The sequence below is a fragment of the Callospermophilus lateralis genome, chromosome 5, assembly GCF_048772815.1.
Source record: "Callospermophilus lateralis isolate mCalLat2 chromosome 5, mCalLat2.hap1, whole genome shotgun sequence".
NCBI classification, from domain to species: Eukaryota; Metazoa; Chordata; class Mammalia; order Rodentia; family Sciuridae; genus Callospermophilus; species Callospermophilus lateralis.
In genome coordinates this window covers 105169287-105192784 of record NC_135309.1, presented here as the reverse complement: position 1 = coordinate 105192784, position 23498 = coordinate 105169287, and the positions used below count along the sequence as shown (strand labels likewise).

The window sequence follows — 23498 nt, the reverse complement described above, 5'->3', positions numbered from 1 at the left end:
TATTATACTTTAATTGCATTTTATGTAATTAAAATGTTATAATCTATAAAAGGAAAACATAAGTCATTCACAATAAATAATAATCATGATTTTAAATCATCATAATTTAATCATCAATTATCTAAATCTTCACTCAGCTGCTATACATATACCCTGTAAATATAATTAAAACGCTGCATCACAATTAAGGTGTCAACAGTGGAATAACAAGGTAACACCAAAAAAACAATAGTATGTAGGAGCACTCTAATATATTGGTTAGTTATAAGAACCCTGGAGCATGGCTTCAATAAAGGGAAAAAAACCCTGGAAACATTATTCTAAGTAAAATTTTCACCATCTGTTCAACACATAATTTTTAACTAACAGAAGAATATAACTTAGTTATATTGCTTAAAAAAATAAGATAAAATGATATAGATGTGAATATCTTCTGGACTCAATATGGTCTGTACTATTGATTTTCCTTCTGCTCTTCTGTTTAAAAATGTTTCTTTTTTTACACTCTTTTAAGTATGTGAAAGCACTTAAGGTATGGAATTATTAAAGGTAATTTTTATAGGCATTATTTGGGGCAAAAGAATTATTTCATAAAAAGGACAATTCTCAAAATACTTCTCAAATACACTTCAGAAAAGAACATCTATGCATAAAATATGCTTATCCATCAAAATAACTGTAACTGAAATAAGATAATTTTCTTTCGTTATTACTGACAACATGTAACCTCAAATGAGGAGTCTTTCAATCAATAATTTAAACAAATAACATGACATCTGAACATATAACTATAGTTTTGTGCCTTATAGATCTACTGGGAATGGTATGGAATGAAAAATTGTAAGCAATTTAGCAATGGTCCTTGCTCTTTTGACTGTCCCTGGACCACTCACATGAGTGATGCCCTCTTATCATATAATTTTTTATTCCCTACAGACATTCATAGGAAAGGTGGAGAAGTGGAAGGACCACACGATGCCACTTCCCCCTTGGCTTATATTTTCTGTAATAACAGAAATGTGTAAAAAAAGAAAAAAGGCATAGAAATAAGAAGGAACCCAGTTTCATAAGAGAACCACAAATACTCCACTGGGATTAGAAGCTGGGGTGGGTTAGGACTAGAGAGGAACATTTAGACATACTAGCCTGAGGAGTATTACTAACTCAAATGACAACTGGGACACAATACAGGTGACTTAATCACGATGCCCCCCCCCCTTTTTTTTCCAGGGGGTAACAGGGATTGAATTCAGGGGCATTTGACCACTAAGCCACATCCTCAGCCCTATTTTGTATTTTATTTAGAGACAATTGCTTAGCACCTCACTTTTGCTGAAGCTAGCTGTGAACTTGCAATCCTCCTGTCTCAGCCTCCCCAGCCACTGGGATTACAGGCATGGCCACCATGCCAGACTAAGGACTTTCTCTTAATTTGGCATTTGTACAGAAGAATTGGGGCTGGGAAAGCACAGATTTGAGGATGACCAATGGCAATGGTCTACAAAGATAATGAAGAGCTGATCTAGAATGGTGAAAATAAGAAAGAAGAAACAGTAGGAGGAATAACATAGAATCTGGAGGACTTGACAAAGGAGTCAAAGATCCTTATGAGAATAATGTTGCCAAATGACAGACCATGTCCTCTGGCTGTCTTAGGCCTGGAAAACCAGTAGCCCCAGAAAGGCTCAAGAATTTGATCAGAATTTGGCAAGAAAAGCTGGAGCACTTGTAGAGAGAGATGTTACTATGAAAATAATCTAGTGGAAGCCATTAAAAATGTTAGAAGAGGAGGCAAAGAAAGATGACTAGGGCTGGGGATGTGGCTCAAGCGGTAGCGCGCTCGCCTGGCATGCGTGCGGCCCGGGTTCGATCCTCAACACCACATACAAACAAGGATGTTGTGTCCGCCGAAAACTAAAAAATAAATATTAAAAATTCTCTCTCTCTCTCTCTCTTTAAAAAAAAAAAAAAGAAAGATGACTAAAGAAAAAATCATGTCAATATATTTGAAAAAGTGATGTGCACTAAGTAATAATTTGGAGACAATATTCATACTTGAGTGTTAGAAGGGGTAGAAAAGTAAAGCAATCAAAACAATGAAAGGTCAATAAAGACCGAACAAAACAGATGCAGAAAGTTTCAAGTAGTAGAACTGTGATACCAAAAGATTACTATCCAAGTAAAGGCAGCTGGGCTTGGGGAAGGATCATGGCTGTCTTTTCAGAGAAGTGTCTAAAGGACGTGATAAAGGTGGGAAAAAAATTTCTAATGAATTAAAAAATAATAGATGAATGATTTGCATGTTATTTTTTTCTAAATTCTCACTCTGTTCCCTTCCTGCTTCCTTTTTCTCTTTAAATACTGGAGAAGACTTGAGTGCTGAGGTTGGCAGAAGAGAAATTAGTGGAGAAAGAGATTAAAAGCAAAAAGGAAACAGATGATTATTAATACAAAAAGTGAAAAAATTCTGACTTAAAACTTGAAAATATATATAAATTCCTTTTAGCTTTGTTTGTTCTGTAACTCCAATGCTATTAATCTTTCATGCAATTTATGTTCAAGTTAAAAAGTGTTAAAACTGTTGTTTTATGTGGTGCTTCATACCGATCTTTCACATTTTGATTTTGTCCCATAACACAGAAAAGAAACAAGGTAGGTATTAGCATTTCTAGGTGATACATGAGAAACTGAAAAAATAAAGATATTATCTCCCAACAAGTAAAACACTATACTTATCTCATAGGAACACCATAAAAATTAACTTTTTTGAAAGTCATATATTCAATATACCTTCAAGGTCTCATTTTTATGCTCAGCTTCCCCAAAACACATTGTCCAGATTGAAGAAAAAAAAGAGAGAGAGAAAGAGTAAAAAGTATAGATTTATTAGGCTGAAGATTTAAGGCATAGGAATTTTTAGCAGTAATACACTGTCATGCTAAATTAAGGTAAAGCACCCACCATCTGCCTTCATTACTCATAATTTGGAGCAGAAGCCACAACACTTGGTGCAAGGAGGACTTTTCCACAATTATAGAGTTGCCTATTATTAGAAAATTGGTACACTTGTAATCACTAGGTATACTCCAAGTCATTCAGAAAGAAATGGAAATAAGTAATTATGGCAGCTCTGGGGTGGAGAATATTTATTACAATTGCTAAATTAAAGTGAAAACAAAGAGGCACAAACCCTATCTGCCTATTATAGGTAGGAAAGGCATTCTAATATAAGAAAATAAACTTTCTAAGGAAAATTTGTACACACAAAACTATCAATAATGTGAGAAAAACCTGTATTTCTCAAGGATCTCGGCTCATTGTAATAGTTTAAATTTTTATGTTCTATTATCCATTACCAAGCAATCTAATCTGATCATTAAAATTTTCGACAAAGATGGAATAAATTGAAATATGGATCTAGGTGTCCTTGTGGTTTTTTAAACAGGCTCCTGAAGCTCTCCTTCTAATACTACATAGGTGCTGAAGGCTACAAATTTTCAGCTTCTAAAAACTTCATAAGAATAACTAACTTCAATTCCACTTCCTTGCCATTTGCTGATTTCTTGTTCTGTCATTTTTAAAAGCATAGATTTCTTATTCTGGATCATACTTACTGTCAATTTCTAAAATCTCTTTATTTTAAATAATTTTAACTTTTTTGTGTAATTCAATAGAAGTAGAAAATGAGATATACCAAATTCATTGTGACAGGTGTTTTGTAAACTTTAAAAAAATTTAGTTGCAGATGAATAAAATACCTTTATTTTAATTATTTATGTGGTGCTGAGATGCCCCACACATGTGAAGCGAGCGCTCTACCACTGAGCCACAACCCTAGCCCTATGATAGGTTTTTATATGAGGCCACACTAAGTCTTAAAAATCTCTAAAGGTTTAGGTTAATTTTTGAAAACTAGAAATTTTTGATCATGTTATATATGGATACAAGATTTTAACAGAAATTTAATTTTCAGATGTTTTACTATAAACAATAGTATTAGAAATACAGCAAGATAAATACCAATTGTTTTTTGTTTTTTGTTGTGGTGGTGCTGGGGATGAAACCCAGGGCCTTGTACATGCTAGGCAAATGGACTACTATTGAGCATATCCTCAGCCCCCTACCAATATTTGAAATATGCTTATTCTTTAACAATAAATCTCTGCATTGAGGAGGGCATCTGTTTACTTCAATGAATTTATTTTCATCCTTGGCTATTCAGGGATATACAGAAGAAACTTAAGTTCATAGAACTAATAAGCAAATAAAAAAAGATATCGGGTCAAGATGAAACTGAGTTCAATGAACTACTGCACTTGAAGCCGAGCATCAATAGGATCCACTTACACAAAGTAGGCAATAATAAAGATCAGAAAGATAATTAGATCTGAATTGTACATTAATAACTACACGTTTACAACTTATGTGTGTATTTTTTGCTACAAAGCAGACAAAAAAAGTTCAGTGTTAAAAATGTTATATTGAAAACATTATTACTCTACTCCACAAGTGGTTCTTGCATTTGTTTTAAAATAATGGCTGCTGCATTTTAGTAACTAATTATATAACATATACCTTTTAACTAAAGCTTTAAGAACATTCTACTATCTACTGACATTCTTTGTATAACCTTTAATACTTTTTAAAGCATATTAGTCTCAATTTTTTTTTATGATGTATGTGCATTCACACTCCTTTTTTGTGGGGGGAGGGGTACCAGGGATTGAACTCAGGGACATTCAACCTGAGCCACATCCTCAGCCCTATTTTGTATTTTATTTAGAAATAGGGTCTCACTGAGTTTCTTAGTGCCTTACTTTTGCTGAGGCTGGTTTGGAACTTGAGATGCCCCTGCCTCTGCCTCCTGAGCTGCTGGGATTACATAGCATTACTGTGTTCAGCTACATTTACACTCTTCAGATTTAATACTACTTATATAACTTCCATTTATTTCATTCCTGTTTAGCAAAAGCCTCCCTTGTCATAAGTAGCCAAGAATTTCAGTGGCAAGGGATGTGTTAAAAAGCAGTTCTAACTTCTCTGCAGAGCTGGGTTACAAGGGAAAGGATTATCTAGAGGAAATAAAATCACAAGTGTGAATGAATAAAGATGGTCAACTTTTGTTGTTAGTGACAATGTTAAATACTTCTTTTTTAGTTTCTTGACTTTCAACAAAACACTAGTTTTCAAAAATATGTATTGTTAATGAGGAAAAAGCTATAAGAATATTTATATTCTTTGTATTATAATAACTCTATAACCTCTTACCTTAGTAGTTTTTCTGGATTCATATTCACTTTCAGATTCTGATTCAGAATCTGAAGAACTTTCTATTGAACTAGAGTCGGCATCAGAAGAACCTGAAGTTTTAGATTTTTCATTTTTCTTCTTCCCATCTTCAGTATCACTATGCATATCAATAAATTTTAAAATTATCAATTGCAACTCCTTTACATAAACAAGTGTAAATAGTTTATACAACGTATAATAAAAATAGTTTCAAAATCCCACAATATATTAGTGAAATAATAATAAAGATAGCATTATCTATAACCAAATAAATTAAAAATACTTCAGATGCAAAGAACCATAAAATAACACTAAATGATGTCATCAATAGTAATAAAGAAAATAATTAATATGTTCAATTTACTAGAAATTAAATGCTCACAGTTACAAATTCAAAGATCCTAGGCTGATTTTAAAATGCTGTTCCTAAATACTGTTTATTGATAAATTTAAATATTTATGTATCTACTTTTGCTAAAACAGACTTGCACAGTATAGAATTTTTTCTAAAAAAATTATACAAGCTTCCAAAAGTGACCTTAAATACATCATGTGAGAAAATGTTCACCAATTCAAAGACAATTCTTCTAATGCACTAAGTCTTACTAAAAATGATAATAGTAAAATACAAACTTTTAAAATATCAAATAATGACACCTTAGTGCTTAATGGTATTCATTCATTTGTCCACTCACTCAACTAATATTTATTGATTATTGATGACATACTGGTACTGTGTTCGGTACTATGGAAATAATAAGGTAACACATGATCTCTGTGTGTCTACCTTATAGTGTCTACAATCCACTGGAGGATACAGAGAAATAAGGTGGCAGTGACAGTATAGTATAACTAATAAGTAATGAAGTACAGTGTGCCATGACATCTATTCTAATTTGACCAAGATTAAAAATGCTTCATGGACAAAAAAGGGAGACAAAGAAATATAAATTAAGAAATAGGAAGAAGGCAGGCAGCCATGTAGAAAAGCAATCTCAAAAGAGAAAAAATAAAATGTGAGATGGCCAAACAGAATTCTCTCAGGGGATGAAAGATACCCTGAGATGTATTATGTTTTCCCCAAAACTGAAAGTCTGTTCTTTCTTCTCTCTCTCTCTCTCTCTCTGTGTGTGTGTCTGTGTTTGTGTGTGTGTGTGTATGTTACTTTCAAAAACCTACCTTGAACCAGACGGTCCCAGGCATTCCATACTGATCCTACTAATTATCTTATTTATTTGGTTTTGGTACTGGGAATTGAACCCAGAGGCATCTACCATTGAGCTACATCCCCTAGCCCTTATAATTTTTTAATTTTGAGATAGGAACTAGCTAAGCTCTTAAGGCTGGCCTCAAACTTGAGATCCTCCTACCTCAGCCTCTTGAGTTGCTGGGATTACAGGCGTGTGTCAGCAGGACTAGCTGATTATAAAATTAAGATGCACTCTTGCTATATACATTATTGTCCCATTTACAAAAATAAAGTAATATTTAAGAAGGCTAAGGAAACAGGAGGGAAGAAGTGAAATATGAACTCTAGTTTGTCTTAGTTCAATGTATATTTTTTCCCCAATGCTAAACTATTTACTATCACATGGAAATATCTTGGAGTATAAAATTCAAATGGAGCCAGAAATAGTAATGAATAATAAAGGCTGATTTTTGAAGATATGTAAAGCTTATTAAGAGCTTCAAAAAAATTAACATACTGAAAATGTTAAAAAAAAAAGTTCTAAGAGATAGGCAGAAAGATACAGGGAGAGTAAATGATGAGGCAAGAGAAAAACTGATACTCCTTGAAATTGACTTTTATGGTAGAAATATGATTGCTCTTTATTAAAAATGAAGCTATGGCAACATGTAATTGTATATGAAGACTAAAAAATATGTTGTTTTTTCTCCCTGAGAAAAGAATGGCCATTTATTATCTCCAAATCATTGTTTAAAGAAAGAAGTGAAAAATGTAAGGACTTAGAATGTATTCTGTTGTGTAATAAACAATTCTTTCAAATTCAAACAAAAGTCATTTTCTGAAAAAAAAATGAAACAATGATATGATTATAAATTCCTAGCATATTGACTTATGCTATCTGAAAAGATATTTCATGCATTGATCAAAACTTTCCCTTTCTAGAAACAAGATACTTTTGGTAAACCACATAGTCTGATATTAAACCAAACATACAGAATTTCTCTCTAAGATAAGCCTGTTACAAACCAAGCAGCTCTTCTGCTGCAACAAGTCAATGATTCTAAATATACTTAGCTTCTAGCATTTAAGATAAGATTTTAAAGGTAAAAGTGTTATTTTATTATGCATCACTCAATTTTGATGGTAATTATTGTTTACCTTACTGCTTAGAGTTTCAGATGTTAATCTAATGAAAAGAATTTACTGGTAACTAGGTTTTTAACTTTGCAATGATGAAAAGCCTGTATTAATTTAACCTACAGATTTCATTTGTTCTGAACAGGAAAAACAATATAAATCACTTTTAAAATCATTAAATCCTGACTTAAATTAATAAAGTCATAATTAGGGCATTATGCTGTGTTTGTTATGGAAGTGGCAGGGCGAGCTGCTTTAATTACTGTCTGTAATAAAAGGAGCAGAGAGCGTACTGCGCCCCAATCAGTGCTGTCAGCCACGACTGAGCCGAGCTGCAAGCTCATCAAGTGAGCGGGCAGCAGGCTCCCAGGGAAAGGGCCATCATGTCAGCAGAGGCCACTCGCTGACAGCAGTGGGGAAAACAGAGTCACACAATTCAAGTTATTAGCCCCAATTACTCAAAATTTTAATGACACTTCAATACACGATAATGTTGTTGATAATGGGAGATCTTAAAAAGTGCTAACACTTAAATATCTTATGACCGTCTTCCTTCACAGCCTTTGACTCTAATATTTGGATCATAATCTTTTTAATATAACATTATTTAGAAAAATCAATTGTCTTAGTTACATAATGGCAAAGTGTTGAAGGATTTAATTTTAGCCCTCAGCAAAATTGCTACAAAAGGTAATTAAGTGTTTCATGCCTACTGCTTGATCACTTAACTCAGCTTTCCAAGGTTATACCAATTTTTAAAATGTAACCCTAAGATTTGTTCAAGTTCAAAATTAAATCTAAGCATTGTAAGTACTGGAGTAATGTGAACTAGTAGCACTGCGTTTAAAAAGATTTAATATCTGCTTTGAGAGAAAATACAGAGATATTTTCTTACTCTTTCAATCAATAGGAAATATCTGTGGAGAACATACCACAGAATATTCTTTGAAGGAAATGCTGAAAAAATAATTTACCTTTTCCCTTTGTTTTTTGAATTCCTCGTGGCCATTCTTTTGTTTTCTGCTTCAGACTCATCTCCGCTCTCACTCTCTTCCTCACTAGAGGAACCCTCACTGCTGTCCTCACTACTGTCTTCTTCCTCTTCACTTCCGCCTCCTTCTCCACTCTCACTTCCAGATTCACTCTCTAAAACACATACCCAGAAGTTCTCTGAGTTACAGCCATTGAATCATAAGTGAGGACACCTGTAACTGTCAGTACTGATCACAAAGAAAACCAGACACTGTTGCCTTTTAGTGGTGTGGACCCTACTCATTCAAGCATTTCTATTTCTGCACCCTGTTTGTTCAGATCTACAGGTTTCCACAGGAGGGTGAGCTTGAAGGAATCAAACAGAGAGAAGATGCTCTGATAATGGGTAGAGAAAAACAAAGCAAGATGAACCAAATAAAGCAAATTTGAGGCGGTTTCATTTTTCATCACAACCATAAGTATCTAGCTATGGCGTTAAAGATAAAGAATCAATTTTAAATTATTCTATTTATAATGGGAATTTTTATTTAGAGAAAAAGAAGGCAATAGTTTAATCTTATTAGGAATAAACTTTGAGAGGGTACCAAGCCATTCTAATCATCCCCCAAAATTCTGAATTCAAGGACAATGAGCAAAATAAACAACTAAAGAGTTATTGTTTATTTTAGCCCACATGGGGCACATAGGTCTAAAAGATCATAAATTATGGTACACTAAGAGTCTGCAGAAGTGATTCATAGATTATCCTTATGTATATTTTTAAAATGAAGTTTAATATTTTTACTATTTAAAATGAGTACAAATGCAGAGCTGTGCACTAGAAAAAAGGACACTCTTGCCCCTACCCATGATCTATGTGATGTAGCACACTTACACAGAAACATAATCAGCAATTAAACATTATTCTAATACGTTTGTAACATCTACTTCATGAAGAATCTTTTCTGTATTACAGTGAAAAGCTAGGGTTCTCAAGTGGGAATGTTCAGGTTCAAATCCTGACATTATCACTAACTAGCTATAGGACTGAGCAAGCATACCCAGGTGTGGTGGTGAGCATGCCTATGATCTCAGCAGCTCGGAAGGCTGAGGCAGGAGAATTGAAAGTTCAAATCCAGTCTCAGCAACTTAAGTTGGCCTAAGCTACTCAGTAAGACCCTGTTTCAAAATAAGACATTAAAAAAAAAAAAATAGGCTGGAGATGTGGCTCAGTGGTTAAGAAGCCCTGGGTTTAATCCCCAGTACCAAAAAAAAAAAAAAAAAAAAAAAAAGACCGAGTAACTTATTTAATCTCTCTGGGTCTCAGTCTCCTTTTCAACAAATGTAGATACTACTATCTAGCTACTTCACAGAGGTGTTGAGAAGGCTCAGTGATTTGAAACAAGTCAAGGTGAACAGAACACAACGTGGACTACTCATCCCCAACATCTTTTATAAAGAGTAAAATTTATTTATCCAAACTTTACTAAAGCAAAACAAAACTGTTGAAGATATTTTGAATGTGTCACCATGTCAAAATTATATACATGTACATATTAAATCAGCTAACTAGCTTATAATAGAAAAAATGAGAAGAAATAACATCATCTATGTTTCTGTCTCAAAATATCACATGGGAGTTCCACATGAATAGGGGTCCAGCTCACTTCAGGAAGCAATGTTTAAACCTAGATGTCCTTCAGTAGATGAATGGATAAAGAAAACGTGGCATATATATACAAACGGAATATTATTCAGCATTAAAAGAGAATGAAATCATGCCATTTGCAGCTAAATGGACAGAGTTGGAAAATATAATGCTAAGTGAAGTTAGCCAATCCCAAAAAACCAAACGCTGAATGTTTTCTCTAATTTAAGGATCTGATTCATAATGGGGTTTGGGGGGTACATGAGAAGATTAGATGATCTCTAGATAGGGCAAAGGGGAGGGGGAAAAAGGGAGGGGGCATGGGGGCAGAAAAGACTATGAAATGAGATGGACATCACTACCCTAAGTACATGTATAAAGACACAAATGTTTGTGGACAACCAGAGATATGAAAAATTGTACTCTATAAGTATACTATAAATTATAATTCACTCTGCTGTCATATATAACAAATTAAAATTAAAAAATAAAAAAATTTACAAGTTACTAAGATCCTTGAGGAAATAACAAATTAAAAAAAAGAAAGAAAGATCCTTGAGGAAATTTGTTTATTCTCAAAAAGTGCTGTTTGCTAGAAAACAAATCTCCTAACTTGTAAGAGAAAAGATTTTGTTTTCCTGTAGTAACTATACAGAACTACAATACACTACTTGGACTCACTTCTATATATAAAAGGCTACCTAGGAAACAGTCATGAGCTTATGAATGAATTCGACAAAATGTAAAATGAAAGGTGTAAAATGTATAAAAACTTATAAAATGAAAAAGTGCAAACTTAACTATAGAAACAGATCTTTCTCACTAGTCTGCATCACCCTTGAAATTCCATATTTTTTAGAAATAATTTTTTGTGGACTGAGTTACCTTTTCCACATTTGGGTTTACAAAATCAGAGTGTAATACATCTCATATTAATTTATCAGATATTGAAAATGAAGACTTTGACAAGGGAAATGGGGAAAAAAAGAATGAATTATCTTAGAATAAGATAACCAAGTAATAGTGAGGGGCCCTGGTTCTCCAAGGAATGAAAGTTTTAAAGAAAGTTGGCTGTCATTTGTTATATAAATCATGCACAGAATTTCAGTAATGAAGGGATTTAAAAAACAACCAACTATACCCCTTCATCTATTAGATATAAAGAAAGGTAGGTGCCTTATTCAATTTGCAAAGCTGGGACCCAGGACTTCTGAATTCTTCCTATTTAGAATTTGTTTCATTGTATATGAACGCCCTCAATCTTTTAAGCTCTCAAAAGAACATTCTTTTATGTCTTGAATTTAGACACAGGCTGGAAGATGGAAGAGAGGAAAAGATAAAAGGAGTTTATATGTAACCTAAAATATGAGTAATATATTTCAATATATTATAAAACTCACCACTATCACTGCTGCTGCTATCAGAAGACTCCTCTTCTTCCTCAGATTCAGAGTAAAATTTCTTAGCAGGATTTTCTTTCTTTGCTTTTCCTGTTGGGGTCCATTCTTTTGCCTGTTTGCACAAAAAAAAAAAAAATAAAGTTAATATAAATGAAAACTCATTCAGAGATTCAGACTTCTGGCAAATGTAATCGTTCAGAATCCACTGTGTACTCAGAAGAAAGTTTAAGCCCTCAACTTAGAAAATATCTGTTAGAAGTGTTCGACATCTCTAGCAATTAGGGAATGCAAATCAAAACTTCATGAGATTTCATCTTGCTGCAGTCAGAATGGCAATTACAAAGAATACAAATAACAATAAATGTTGGCGAAGATGTGAGGGAAAAGGTTATATATTGTTGGTGGGAATGCAAAGTAGTGCAACCATTCTAGAAAGCAGTAGGTAGAGTTTTTCAAAAAACTAGAAATGGTACCATGATATGATCCAGCCATCCCACTCCTTAATATATATCCATAAAATTTAAAAATCAGCATACTACGGTGATACAGTCATATCAATGATTATAACAGTACAATTCACAATAGCCAAGCTATGGAGTCAACCTACAAGCCCTTCAACAGATAAACAGATCAAGAAAATGTGGTATATATACACAATGGAGTATTATTCAGCACAAAGAAGAATGACATAATGGCATTTGCCAGTAAATGGATGAAACTAGAGACTATAATGCTCAGTGAAAAAAAAGCCAGTTCCCAAAAAGTCAAAGGTTGAATGTTTTCTCTTATATGCAAAAGCTAATATAAAATAAGTGTGTGTGGGGGGGTGGCTAGAAGAAAGATCAGTAGAATAGATGAAGGGGAGCTGAAATAAGGAAAGAATAATAGAATGAATCTGACCTAACTTTCCTATGTACATATATGAATACACCAGAATGAATTTCACCATCATGTACATCCACAAGACACAATTAAAAAGATTAAAAAATATAAGTATGTGGCAAAAGATTGGGGGGAAGAGTATAGGAGGAAGGAGGGAAGACAGAGGGGAAGTAGTGAGGACTAAATTAGAACAAAAATTATATTTCATGCTTTTATCATTTTGTCAAAATGAATCTTAATGTTATATACAACTAAAAGAATCAATAAAAAGAAAAATAAGACACCCTGGTAGGAAGGTGGATCCACCTTACTACTAAAAAACCACAAACCCTCCCTCAGAGTCCATTGTGCTAAACCAGCTGTCTTATTTCACAGGCAATTTTAAACTTTTGTGTTTATTGGTCCATATAAGATTTAAACTAGGGCTGGGGATGTGGCTCAAGCGGTAGCGCGCTCGCCTGGCATGTGTGCAGCCTGGGTTCGATCCTCAGCACCACATACAAAAAAAGATGTTGTGTCCGCCGAAAACTAAAAAAAAATAAATATTAAAATTCTCTCTCTCTCTCTCTCTCTCTCTCTCTCTCTCTCTCTCTCTCTCTCTTTAAAAAAAAAAAAAAAGATTTAAACTATAGTAATTCAACCTAAAATGGTCAAGTGCAATTTGAGGTAGACACAGTAACTGCAATAAATTCAGGTTGAACCTTGTCACTGAAGTAAGAGAGTAAAAGAAAATATTTAGTGTCAACAAAAATTGCCCTAACTATCTCAATACCCTAAGCCTGACCTCTTTCTCTCATCCCCTAAACATGTAAACATTCAAGGAATCATTTCCCACCTTGGTCTGGACCATCTCTCTCGCAGGGATCACAGCCGCTGTCTCCTAACTGGTTGTCTTGCTTCCACTCCCCTCTTACCCCATCTAGAATTTGCTGAACATAGCAGCTAAAATCAATCTATTGAAACTTAAATCAGATCAAGCTCCTCTGTGGTTTGAAACCCTGCAACTGCTCTCCATTTCACACAGAAAAGAAGCCAAAGTCCTTACAAAAGCCTACATGATCTGACATTTGCCTGTCCCTTTGTTACTAACCCTCCTACTTGCCTCCTGGATTTCCCTTGGCTGCTCTCCCTCCAGCACACTTCAATCCAGCCACTTCCTACTGCTCCTCTGTGGGCCCAGGCTGCTCCACCGGAGGGCCTCACCTCCAGCTGCTTCCACTTCAACACCACCTTCCACCCCTTTAAAAATCACAGCATTTATTGCTTTCTGATATACTATGCAATGTCTGAATTTCTTTAGTATTACTGTTGGCTACCACTGATAGAAGGTAAGCTTCTGGAGAGCAGAGATTTTTAATACTTTGTCTGTGACAATAAATAGTAGTTGTATTTTTAGCCCTTTAAAGGCTTCAATACTAAATTTAAAAATGTTTGGATTTTTAAAAAGGATGGATTTTGATGAATACTAAATATAGTGTTTGAAGGGGGCTAATATTATTAATTTATTAATATTAGCCCCCAAAATTCAATTGCCAAAATTGCTTTGGTAATTGTGATGTTTTTAAAAAAATTTTTTTCATTTGTTCCAATTAGTTACACAAGACAGTAGAATGCATTTTGACACATCATATATAAATGGAGTATAACTTCTCATTCTTCTGGTTGTACATGATTTAGAGTTACACAGGTCATGTAATCATGTATGCACATAGGGTTAATAATGTCCGATTCATTCTACTGTCATTCCCCCTTCTCTCCTCTCCCTTTACTTCCCTCTGTCTAATCCAAACTACCTCTATTCTCCCCCTCTTATTGTGAATTAACATCTGCATATCAAAGAAAACGGTAATTGTGTATATCATAAAAAATTATGCTTCATATATGCTCTTAAAAATCAGGAAAATGAATTTTTCTAAAAAAAAAAGTCAAAATGGCTAACTCGTTAATTTAATACACTTTTAAATGAGTTTCTAATATGTGCCAGAGTACATATTGCGTTATAAAGGAATTTACAGCATGACACAGGTCCTTATTCAAGAATGGTTCTCACCACTGGTTGCACCTTAGAATCACCTAAGAATGTATTTTTAAATACTAAACAAACAATAATTTTCTTTAGAGAAAGAAAGAGAGAGAGAGAGAGAGAGAGAGAGAGAGAGAGAGAGAGAGAGAGAAGAATTTTTTAATATTTATTTTTTAGTTTTCAGTGGACACAACATCTTTATTTTATTTTTATGTGGTGCTGAGGATTGAACCCAGCGCCTGGCGCATGCCAGGCGAGCACATTACCACTTGAGCCACAACCCCAGCCCAACAAATAATAAAATATTAATACTAAAAAGTTATTCCTGAAGTTCATCTCCTGACATTCTAATTGATCTAGAGCAGGTGTAATGCAGGTTTGTTTTGTTTAAAGCTGTCCATATGATTATACATGCAGCCATGGTTGGAAATCACATATGTAGAAGGCTTAAGGTATGCTGCTTAAAAAGACAAATTTCATCTAGGTACAGTGGCACACAGCTAAGGTAGGAGGACTACAAGTTCCAGGCCAGCCTGGGCAACTTAATAAAATCTATCTCAATAAAAAACAAAAAGGGCTGGGGATGTAGTCAGTATAGCACCCCTAGATGCAATCTCAAGTACCAAAAATGAATAAGCTTCAGTAACCCAGAAAAATACTGTATAGACAATAACAGTAAAAATTGCTTAAATAGGGAGCTAGGGTTGTGAATTTTTCTAAAAAAAAAAGTCAAAATGGCTAACTCGTTAATTTAATACACTTTTAAATGAGTTTCTAATATGTGCCAGAGTACATATTGCGTTATAAAGGAATTTACAGCATGACACAGGTCCTTATTCAAGAATGGTTCTCACCACTGGTTGCACCTTAGAATCACCTAAGAATGTATTTTTAAATACTAAACAAACAATAATTTTCTTTAGAGAAAGAAAGAGAGAGAGAGAGAGAGAGAGAGAGAGAGAGAGAGAGAGAGAAGAATTTTTTAATATTTATTTTTTAGTTTTCAGTGGACACAACATCTTTATTTTATTTTTATGTGGTGCTGAGGATTGAACCCAGCGCCTGGCGCATGCCAGGCGAGCACATTACCACTTGAGCCACAACCCCAGCCCAACAAATAATAAAATATTAATACTAAAAAGTTATTCCTGAAGTTCATCTCCTGACATTCTAATTGATCTAGAGCAGGTGTAATGCAGGTTTGTTTTGTTTAAAGCTGTCCATATGATTATACATGCAGCCATGGTTGGAAATCACATATGTAGAAGGCTTAAGGTATGCTGCTTAAAAAGACAAATTTCATCTAGGTACAGTGGCACACAGCTAAGGTAGGAGGACTACAAGTTCCAGGCCAGCCTGGGCAACTTAATAAAATCTATCTCAATAAAAAACAAAAAGGGCTGGGGATGTAGTCAGTATAGCACCCCTAGATGCAATCTCAAGTACCAAAAATGAATAAGCTTCAGTAACCCAGAAAAATACTGTATAGACAATAACAGTAAAAATTGCTTAAATAGGGAGCTAGGGTTGTGACTCAGTGGCAGAGAGCTTGCCTTGCACATGTGAGGCACTGGGTTCGATCCTCAGCACCACATAAAAATGAATAAACAAAGATATTGCATCCATCTATAACTAAAAAATATTTTTTAAAAAATTGCTTAAATATATTTAAATAATGTACTTATGATCAGTATTACTGCCTTTTTATACATTTTAAATGTTTCTAATATGAATTCTATAAACGAAGGTCCCTTATATTTAAGTCCATGTTTTTTCTTAAATCTAAATGTACTTTCCTAATGTCTGGTAAAAAGTTTGTAAGTCAACAACTTAGGGGAAAATGGGCTCCTATGCTAAAAGGGACATATTTTCTTGACATGGCCACAAACTATAGTTACAGATTTCAGTATTAAAGTACCAAAGACTAATAATAACAATATTTGAATTTTTGTTATGGAATGACAGTTCCTCATTCTAAACAAAAGGAATAACAGGAAAAAGAGGAGGAGAGGCACCAATTTGAAAGTTCTTATGAAAGATGAAATACTGATTGTTATTCTCTTTATAAAACAAAATACCACTGGTGTGCAAAAGACAGTCTTTTATAAAAGGAGACGAACTATGCCAAAGAAGTCTAAAGGATCTTCAAAACCAGTATCATAATATAAATATACATTATATCCTGGAAATGGTGGTGTGTAATTCAAAGTGACTTCTAGTGTAAATCTTAGTAGGTTTCCTGTTATTTTGATTAAGATATCAGATTATCTAAAGCTGGGCCATTTTTCCTACTAAGTTGTTATTTCACAGTAATAAGATTTGACCCTACAAAATCACTTTATAGCAAACCTGGAATAACAGAGTATCTATGTGCATAAAACATTGGTATGACTTTGGAGAGAGAATGAGTTAGAGAGGCAAGAAAGATGATTTGAATATTACTTTCTGCACTGTTACTGATGCATTTGAGAACAGAACTCGCCATATTATTTTTATATTTAATTGTATCCCGTGTAGTATAATTTTAAGCCAATATGTTTCAGAGACCAATAGATTGAAGCTGCTTTCTGCATGGCATCAACGGACAGTGACAGTTCTCTTCAACTTGGTTCCATCAGTTATAATTATTCTCCATAAGTTATCAATTATTAATTTCACGAATGTAGTCAGCAAAATGAAAAAGAAATCAATTTGTCTCTGTTGAACTGGACAGGTGAAATGAACATAAGAAAATAGGTTATTTAAGTACTGTCCCTATAAGGTAGTTAATGCGTAGAAGAACACATGAAAATGGAAGAAGCCAGCCAACCAACCAATCTATCAGCCAATATAAGGATACTGCTGAGAGCAAATTAAATTGCATAGCATTGCTATCAATTTCTGAGAAGATAAACCTTTTTCAGGGGAGGAATAAAACAGCACGAAGGTGAGGAGAGGGTAGATGTAATGGAAGAGAAAAAGATGGTTCTACTTGGGTCAAAACATTATGTACCCAATAATGGAAAAAAACAGAAAGACAAAAACAACAAACAGACATAAAAAGAAATTAGGAGACAGAGTATATCTGTAGAAAGATACATAACAAGAACAATTTTGTCATATTCTAGTAGTTGGCCAAAAGTTGCACACACAAAAAAGGAAATGCTTTGAAGAGTAAGAATATGTAGATCTGAGAGAAAATCAACAAATTTAGTTGCAAAGAGGAGACAGGTGCAACTAGTTTTCATAACTTTTACATTTTTTCTTCACTAATCTCTAAATAGAAATAATGTGTCACAACATGAAACTGATGATGCTAAGTACCAAGAATAATAAAACAGATTTGTAAACAAGCTCAAACTTCCTCTCCTCACGTTACACGATTAAATGTAGTAAGAGCACAGACAGTGGATTAAGATAGACCTGGGTTAAGATACCTGTCCTATCACTTGTGAGCTATGTGAACTTGAGCATTTACTTAGGTTCTCTGAGCCTTGGTTTCCTCATATGTGAAATGGTACTGACATTTATGAGGCTTAAACAAGATAATGCTTGTCAAACATCATGGTATACTGCCAGGGTTTGACAGAGTTAATACTAGCTATCATTGATTCTGACCATGCTCCAATAGCTAGGATAAATTTCAGTAGTTAAGAGAAACATATTTCTCAGAGTAATCAAATTCCAAGGCTATGCTCATTATTAAAATTATATGTAAAATAATAAAGATTCTCTTCAATTGTATATGGAAAAGTTAACAGCAAGGAGGTTAACTAACTTTCACAGAATTTAGTGGCAAAGAACTCTGGTTATCTGAATTGTAGTTCAATGTATCTTTTCTACCGGAAAAATATCCAGAATATAATTCTTAATTGCTTTTTTCTAATTACTACTTTAAAAAGTATTGAATATATTCCATATAACCAATTTCTAAATACAATCAAAAGGCCCCTCTCCTTATTTCTCTTGTGCAAAGAAGAAATATAATATTTGGAAAGAATATTCATTGCTTTAACCTCATGGCCAGTATTTCGAAAAGCTGTAGAAAAACAGCATTTGCTCTTTTATACAAAAGTAACATATTATTTATTTTTATTGTGACCTTGTCAAAGGACAATTCTGGTACATAATGCTCCTGTTTACGTTTAGGCTTCACTTAAAACAGGTTCATCATAAAATCCAGAAGAACATTTTGTATGATTTTTCTGGAAAAGAACAGCAAAAATTATTTAGGAAAACATCGACAGGAAGCTTACAAATCTCTAACAAAGTAGAAAAAGCTCAATCCAATGAAACTAAATACCCTAGAAATTGGATCTATACAGCTATAAATGCAATCGCACAAATGTGGGTGGCACTGATGCCGAGAATTCAACTCTTTCCTTGAAGAAGGGAACAGTACTCATATAATGGCACAGGATTACTACAATATTTAGTTCCTATAAAGATGATAGATAACACATTACTTTTAGAAATATTTTTCCATTTTCAACCCCCCAAAAAGCTTTTATATAAAACAATGGTTATCCTAGAATTTCCCGTTGTTTGAACAAAATTAATTTCAGAAAGGTCAACTTACCAACTCTATTACTTCTACATTTCTAACTGATGGGTCAGGTGCCACCTCTGGCCAATTAGATAATTCCAGGTACCCAGAAGCTTTAATATTGAGAGTATGAGATAAGGTGCCAAGCTGGAAATGATCCCTATCTATTAAAAATAGAGGAAAATATAAAATAAACAATATGAGCTGTATATAACAGAGAAGAATCATAATCAGAGTTCAAGGTAATTGGCATATTACCTCAAATGTCAAGGAATAAATATAAACTAGGAAGCTCTTCATAGGTCAAAAAACTGATTTCAGTCCATAGATTACAATAATCTCCCCCATAATGGTCAATAAAAAAGCTAATCAGTCAGTGTGTTTAGAGGTGTTGCTCTGAAATGTAGCTTCTCTAAAAATTACTTTACTGTGAATATTAAGAATGACAGCACAGTTAAACAATCCATATACATGTCTTGGCACAAACACTTCCAGAATTTTAATGGTTTTTCTATGAAACTGAATTGCTTTTCATAGCTGTAAGAAAATTAAATAAACAATATGAAAACCAAGGAATATAATCACCTGATACCAACTGGAATGGCTATTTGTTAAACTGATAATAATTTAATTAGTTTTTTTTTAAAAGCTGGGAAAAACAAGTTCCCTTCTTGAAAAACAATTTTAATACAAAGGAATATTTGAATGATATAATTTCTCTTAGAAACATTGATGATATTAGTATACAAAGATTATTCAATTAGTAACAACTTGCTATTGACTTGTAGTCCTTATAAAATAAACTACAAATTTAAAATAGAAATGGAGAAACATCTATAAAAACACAGCTTTATCTATTGTTCAGTTAAAGCATTCAGTAAGAAGAAAAATCAGAAGATCTGAAATTATTTAAGTAAATAAAGTCTATATATATATAAACTTTAACTAATATAAAACTTGCTCTAGAAAACAGATGAATGAATAGAAAGCACATTGTTCTATATATATCAATCATTTATATTTTCTAAGAGATAAATTCTAAGCACATTAGAAATGGGACAGGATGTCATAATTTCTTAGATAATGTATAGTTTGCAGTATATAGTCTGATAATAATACCTTTAAAAGGAGACTCAAGCAGTGGTGCAGGTTTTTGTGCTAGGAATATTTTTTTGGCATATTTACTTAAAGCTCCACTCTTCTCATTCGGAACAATAAGCTGCCTAATAAATCTTGTACGGTCTCTGATGTCGTAGTTTTGATCATACTTGCCGAGATTTAATATGTACTGGGTAAGCAATTTTGTCTGTTGGAAAAAAACAGAACAAGATGAGAATACAGTTATTTATGATTATTGATAACTCTGGATAAACATATTTAAAGACGTAATAAAAATGAATGGTTATGTCAAACAAATGTTGTTCCGTAGGGAATATGCATTTCTAACACAGCAAATGGAATTTTGAAGCCAAAGCACATGTCCTCTTCTGTGTTGGGGAGGTGAATGCTGAGTACTGAGAAGCAGCCATGTGCTAGATTATTAAACTGCTGAAGTGGAAAGAAAGGCATCATTAAAAAAATAATCATATATGGCAAACCCGCTGAAGGGTCTACGTGAGAATAATGAATGTGGAAATACAACTAAAAACATGGCACTCAAAACTTAATCGGAAAAATATGCAGGACATCAAAACATCAGAGAGTATTAGGGGGCTGGCAAACTGCTTCTCCTGAGGTGTGTTTTATGAAGAGATACTGTCCCTGGCATAAGCAGTGTCTGCACTCTGACTGCACTCAGTTACTTTACCCTGAATTATGACCCATTAAAGCAGACACATGAATCACTGAACTGGATTACTGCAAATTATTTGCAGTGCATTTAGCTGTTACTTTTTCATAAAAGCAAGCTGCTGATGCCCTCTAAAAACTAGGATAAAAGACTTCTTCCATTTTTCCCTCATGCTGCTTATAGCCTCTAGTAATATTGGTCATTTATTTATTTATGTAAGGGAACAACTTATTATAGTAGCTTTTACACCATAATAAGACTTCCTAAGTCAATTTTTGAATGTACTACATTAACATATATTGAGATAATTTTAATAATAATTAAACCAAAATTGAAATGTTAATAAAATAGGTTTGCATTTTAAACTATAGTTTTTTTTCTAATTGAAAAAGCAAAGCTTTAAATTAGAAGGCTACCCATGTACAATTTTAACTATAAGCTAAATAGGATTCATAAAACATAGGAAAAATAAACTCAGAATAATAAATCACCTGTATCAGGGCATTTTATACACATTAGAAAGAGATAAAAATAAAATCAATCAACGTAGAAAGAACTAAAGACAATTCTAGAACAATAAGTCAAAGTACAGGAATAGTGTAGTAAACTCCTTTACAATAATAATTGGTTAAGATAATTGATTTGGGTAGAAAGCAACCTTCTTTCAGTAGCAGGGTATTAAAAAAGCATTAACCTAGTTTTATTAAAGTAGAATTACTTAAAAATACAAGTGAAAATGTTAATAGAGATTTTCTGAATTTGGTTACCAACAATTGCTATCCATGAATTACTATACCATGTTGGTTCAACTACAGATTTAAAAAAAAAATCTAGGATCCATTTTTAAAAGGCAATTAGCAAAATATTCACCAGATGAAGAATACAGCTCAACACTAGTTTAGAAAAAAGTGTGCTACACTGAAGTGTACAAGTATCTTGGTGATAAAATCTGGCAAACTCAGGTAAGCATTAGTTTTCTCAAATGTAGAGTAAGAATTTACAGCTAGTTAACTCTAAAGTTCATTTGAGCATTGAGATTTAGAATTGGAGTAAAATAAATCAGAGATAGAAATTAAGTCTGTTAATTATAATGAACTAGTACAGTGATAAGTTTTGCTTATATTTCCCATCCTCAAAATTTTTAGAAAATTAAACTTTTTCAATATATTAACAGACACTGTTGGGAGTGAGATAGGGCAATTAAAGTAATTAAAATTAATATAACTTTATATATTTATGACAGTAAAATTCATTATATTGATAAGCTTACAAAGCAGTTATGATAAATGTATGCTCAAAATTTACATTTCCTCATATGTAAAAGAATATATGTGTACAATGATTCATTAAAACCACATGTAGAATAATTTTTATCACAAATTGACATACAGTAATTAATTTCTTCATTGAATCTATTTCTAGTATCAAGATATTGGTATCTCTCTGAAGAATGTATTTTCATATAGTTATTATATCTTTAAAAAATAAAATTACTAAAAACCTTTTCAAAATTGAATTTTATTATTAGTAATTATGAAACTGTTGGTATTTTCAATGTACTCTTCTTTGTACACAATATTTTTAATAAAGAAAATATATTCCTTAGAAGTATTTTTGAACAACGTGGGAAGTTTACAGAAAATTCTGTTGAATGAAAGATATTCTCAGCCAAGCGCAGTGGTGCATGCCTATAATCCCAGAGGCTCTGGAGGCTGAGACAGGAGGATTGTGAGTTCAAAGCCAGGCTAAGCAATGGTGAGGGGCTAAGCAACTCAGTGAGACCCTGTATCTAAAAAAATACAAAAACTAGGGCTTGGGATGCAGTTAAGTGGCCAAGTGCCCTCTGACTTCAATCCCTGGTACAAAAAAAAAAAAAAGAAAGAAAGATATTCTCAAGTCTCACGTTGAAATCTGTATTTCAAACTCAAAATATTTTTACTTTCCCCCCTTTAATTGATAAGTTTTTACAATAATTTTTATGGGATGAAACTGTTTCAAATAATACTTTATCTTTTAAAATATTTCACCAAATTCAGATACTATAAAATCAATCTCTATTTCATTCTAATACAAAACATAAACTTACCTAAAAATAGCTCTATTAAGGTATATAAAGGTAAACATTTTGAGGGACATTAAGAAAAAAAACAATATTCATTTACTTTAATTCATTGTTTTTCAATAAAATTTTAAAAGCAAAATTTGGCAATGTGAAAAATTAGTTTCATATTCTATTTGAACAATCACCACACTTCTGTTAGTCATGAGTATAGACTTAAATTAAGCACTCTGGGAATGGCGTATAGAATTTAGTAGGCATTCATACATTTTAGAAAAAGAAACAACAGATAACCAGGTATTAGGAATAGGGGAAAACTGAATTCTTATGAAAATTCATTTATTCCTTCTGTTGCAGAACCAATTAAAAATATAAATTATATCAGGTCAAAGAAAGACATGCTAGGAAAGCATTTTCCAATAATTTAAGGGTTTTAGGATAGCAAAAAAGTAATGTAAAAATGTCTGTTTTTCAAGTTGTAATACAGAAAATTTGGAGAGGACAGAAATATTTGAAAATGAAAATAATCATTATCAATTTATTACCAGAACACACTGTCAATATTTTATTATATTTTCTTTCACT

At 33.0% G+C, this 23498-nt stretch overlaps 1 protein-coding gene across 2 annotated transcripts in view; it reads right to left on the bottom strand.

Annotated features, from left to right (window-relative positions):
- Ap3b1 (adaptor related protein complex 3 subunit beta 1) overlaps nucleotides 1-23498 on the bottom strand; it is a 230536-nt gene that overhangs the window by 83808 nt on the left and 123230 nt on the right. For both annotated transcript variants that reach the window (XM_076857095.1, XM_076857096.1), the window contains exons 16-20: nucleotides 20185-20371; nucleotides 19099-19229; nucleotides 11636-11747; nucleotides 8590-8761; nucleotides 5269-5407 (exon numbers count right to left, since the gene is read on the bottom strand). In XM_076857095.1, the coding sequence (XP_076713210.1) occupies nucleotides 5269-5407; nucleotides 8590-8761; nucleotides 11636-11747; nucleotides 19099-19229; nucleotides 20185-20371 (741 nt within the window). The remainder of the gene's footprint in view (nucleotides 1-5268; nucleotides 5408-8589; nucleotides 8762-11635; nucleotides 11748-19098; nucleotides 19230-20184; nucleotides 20372-23498) is intronic.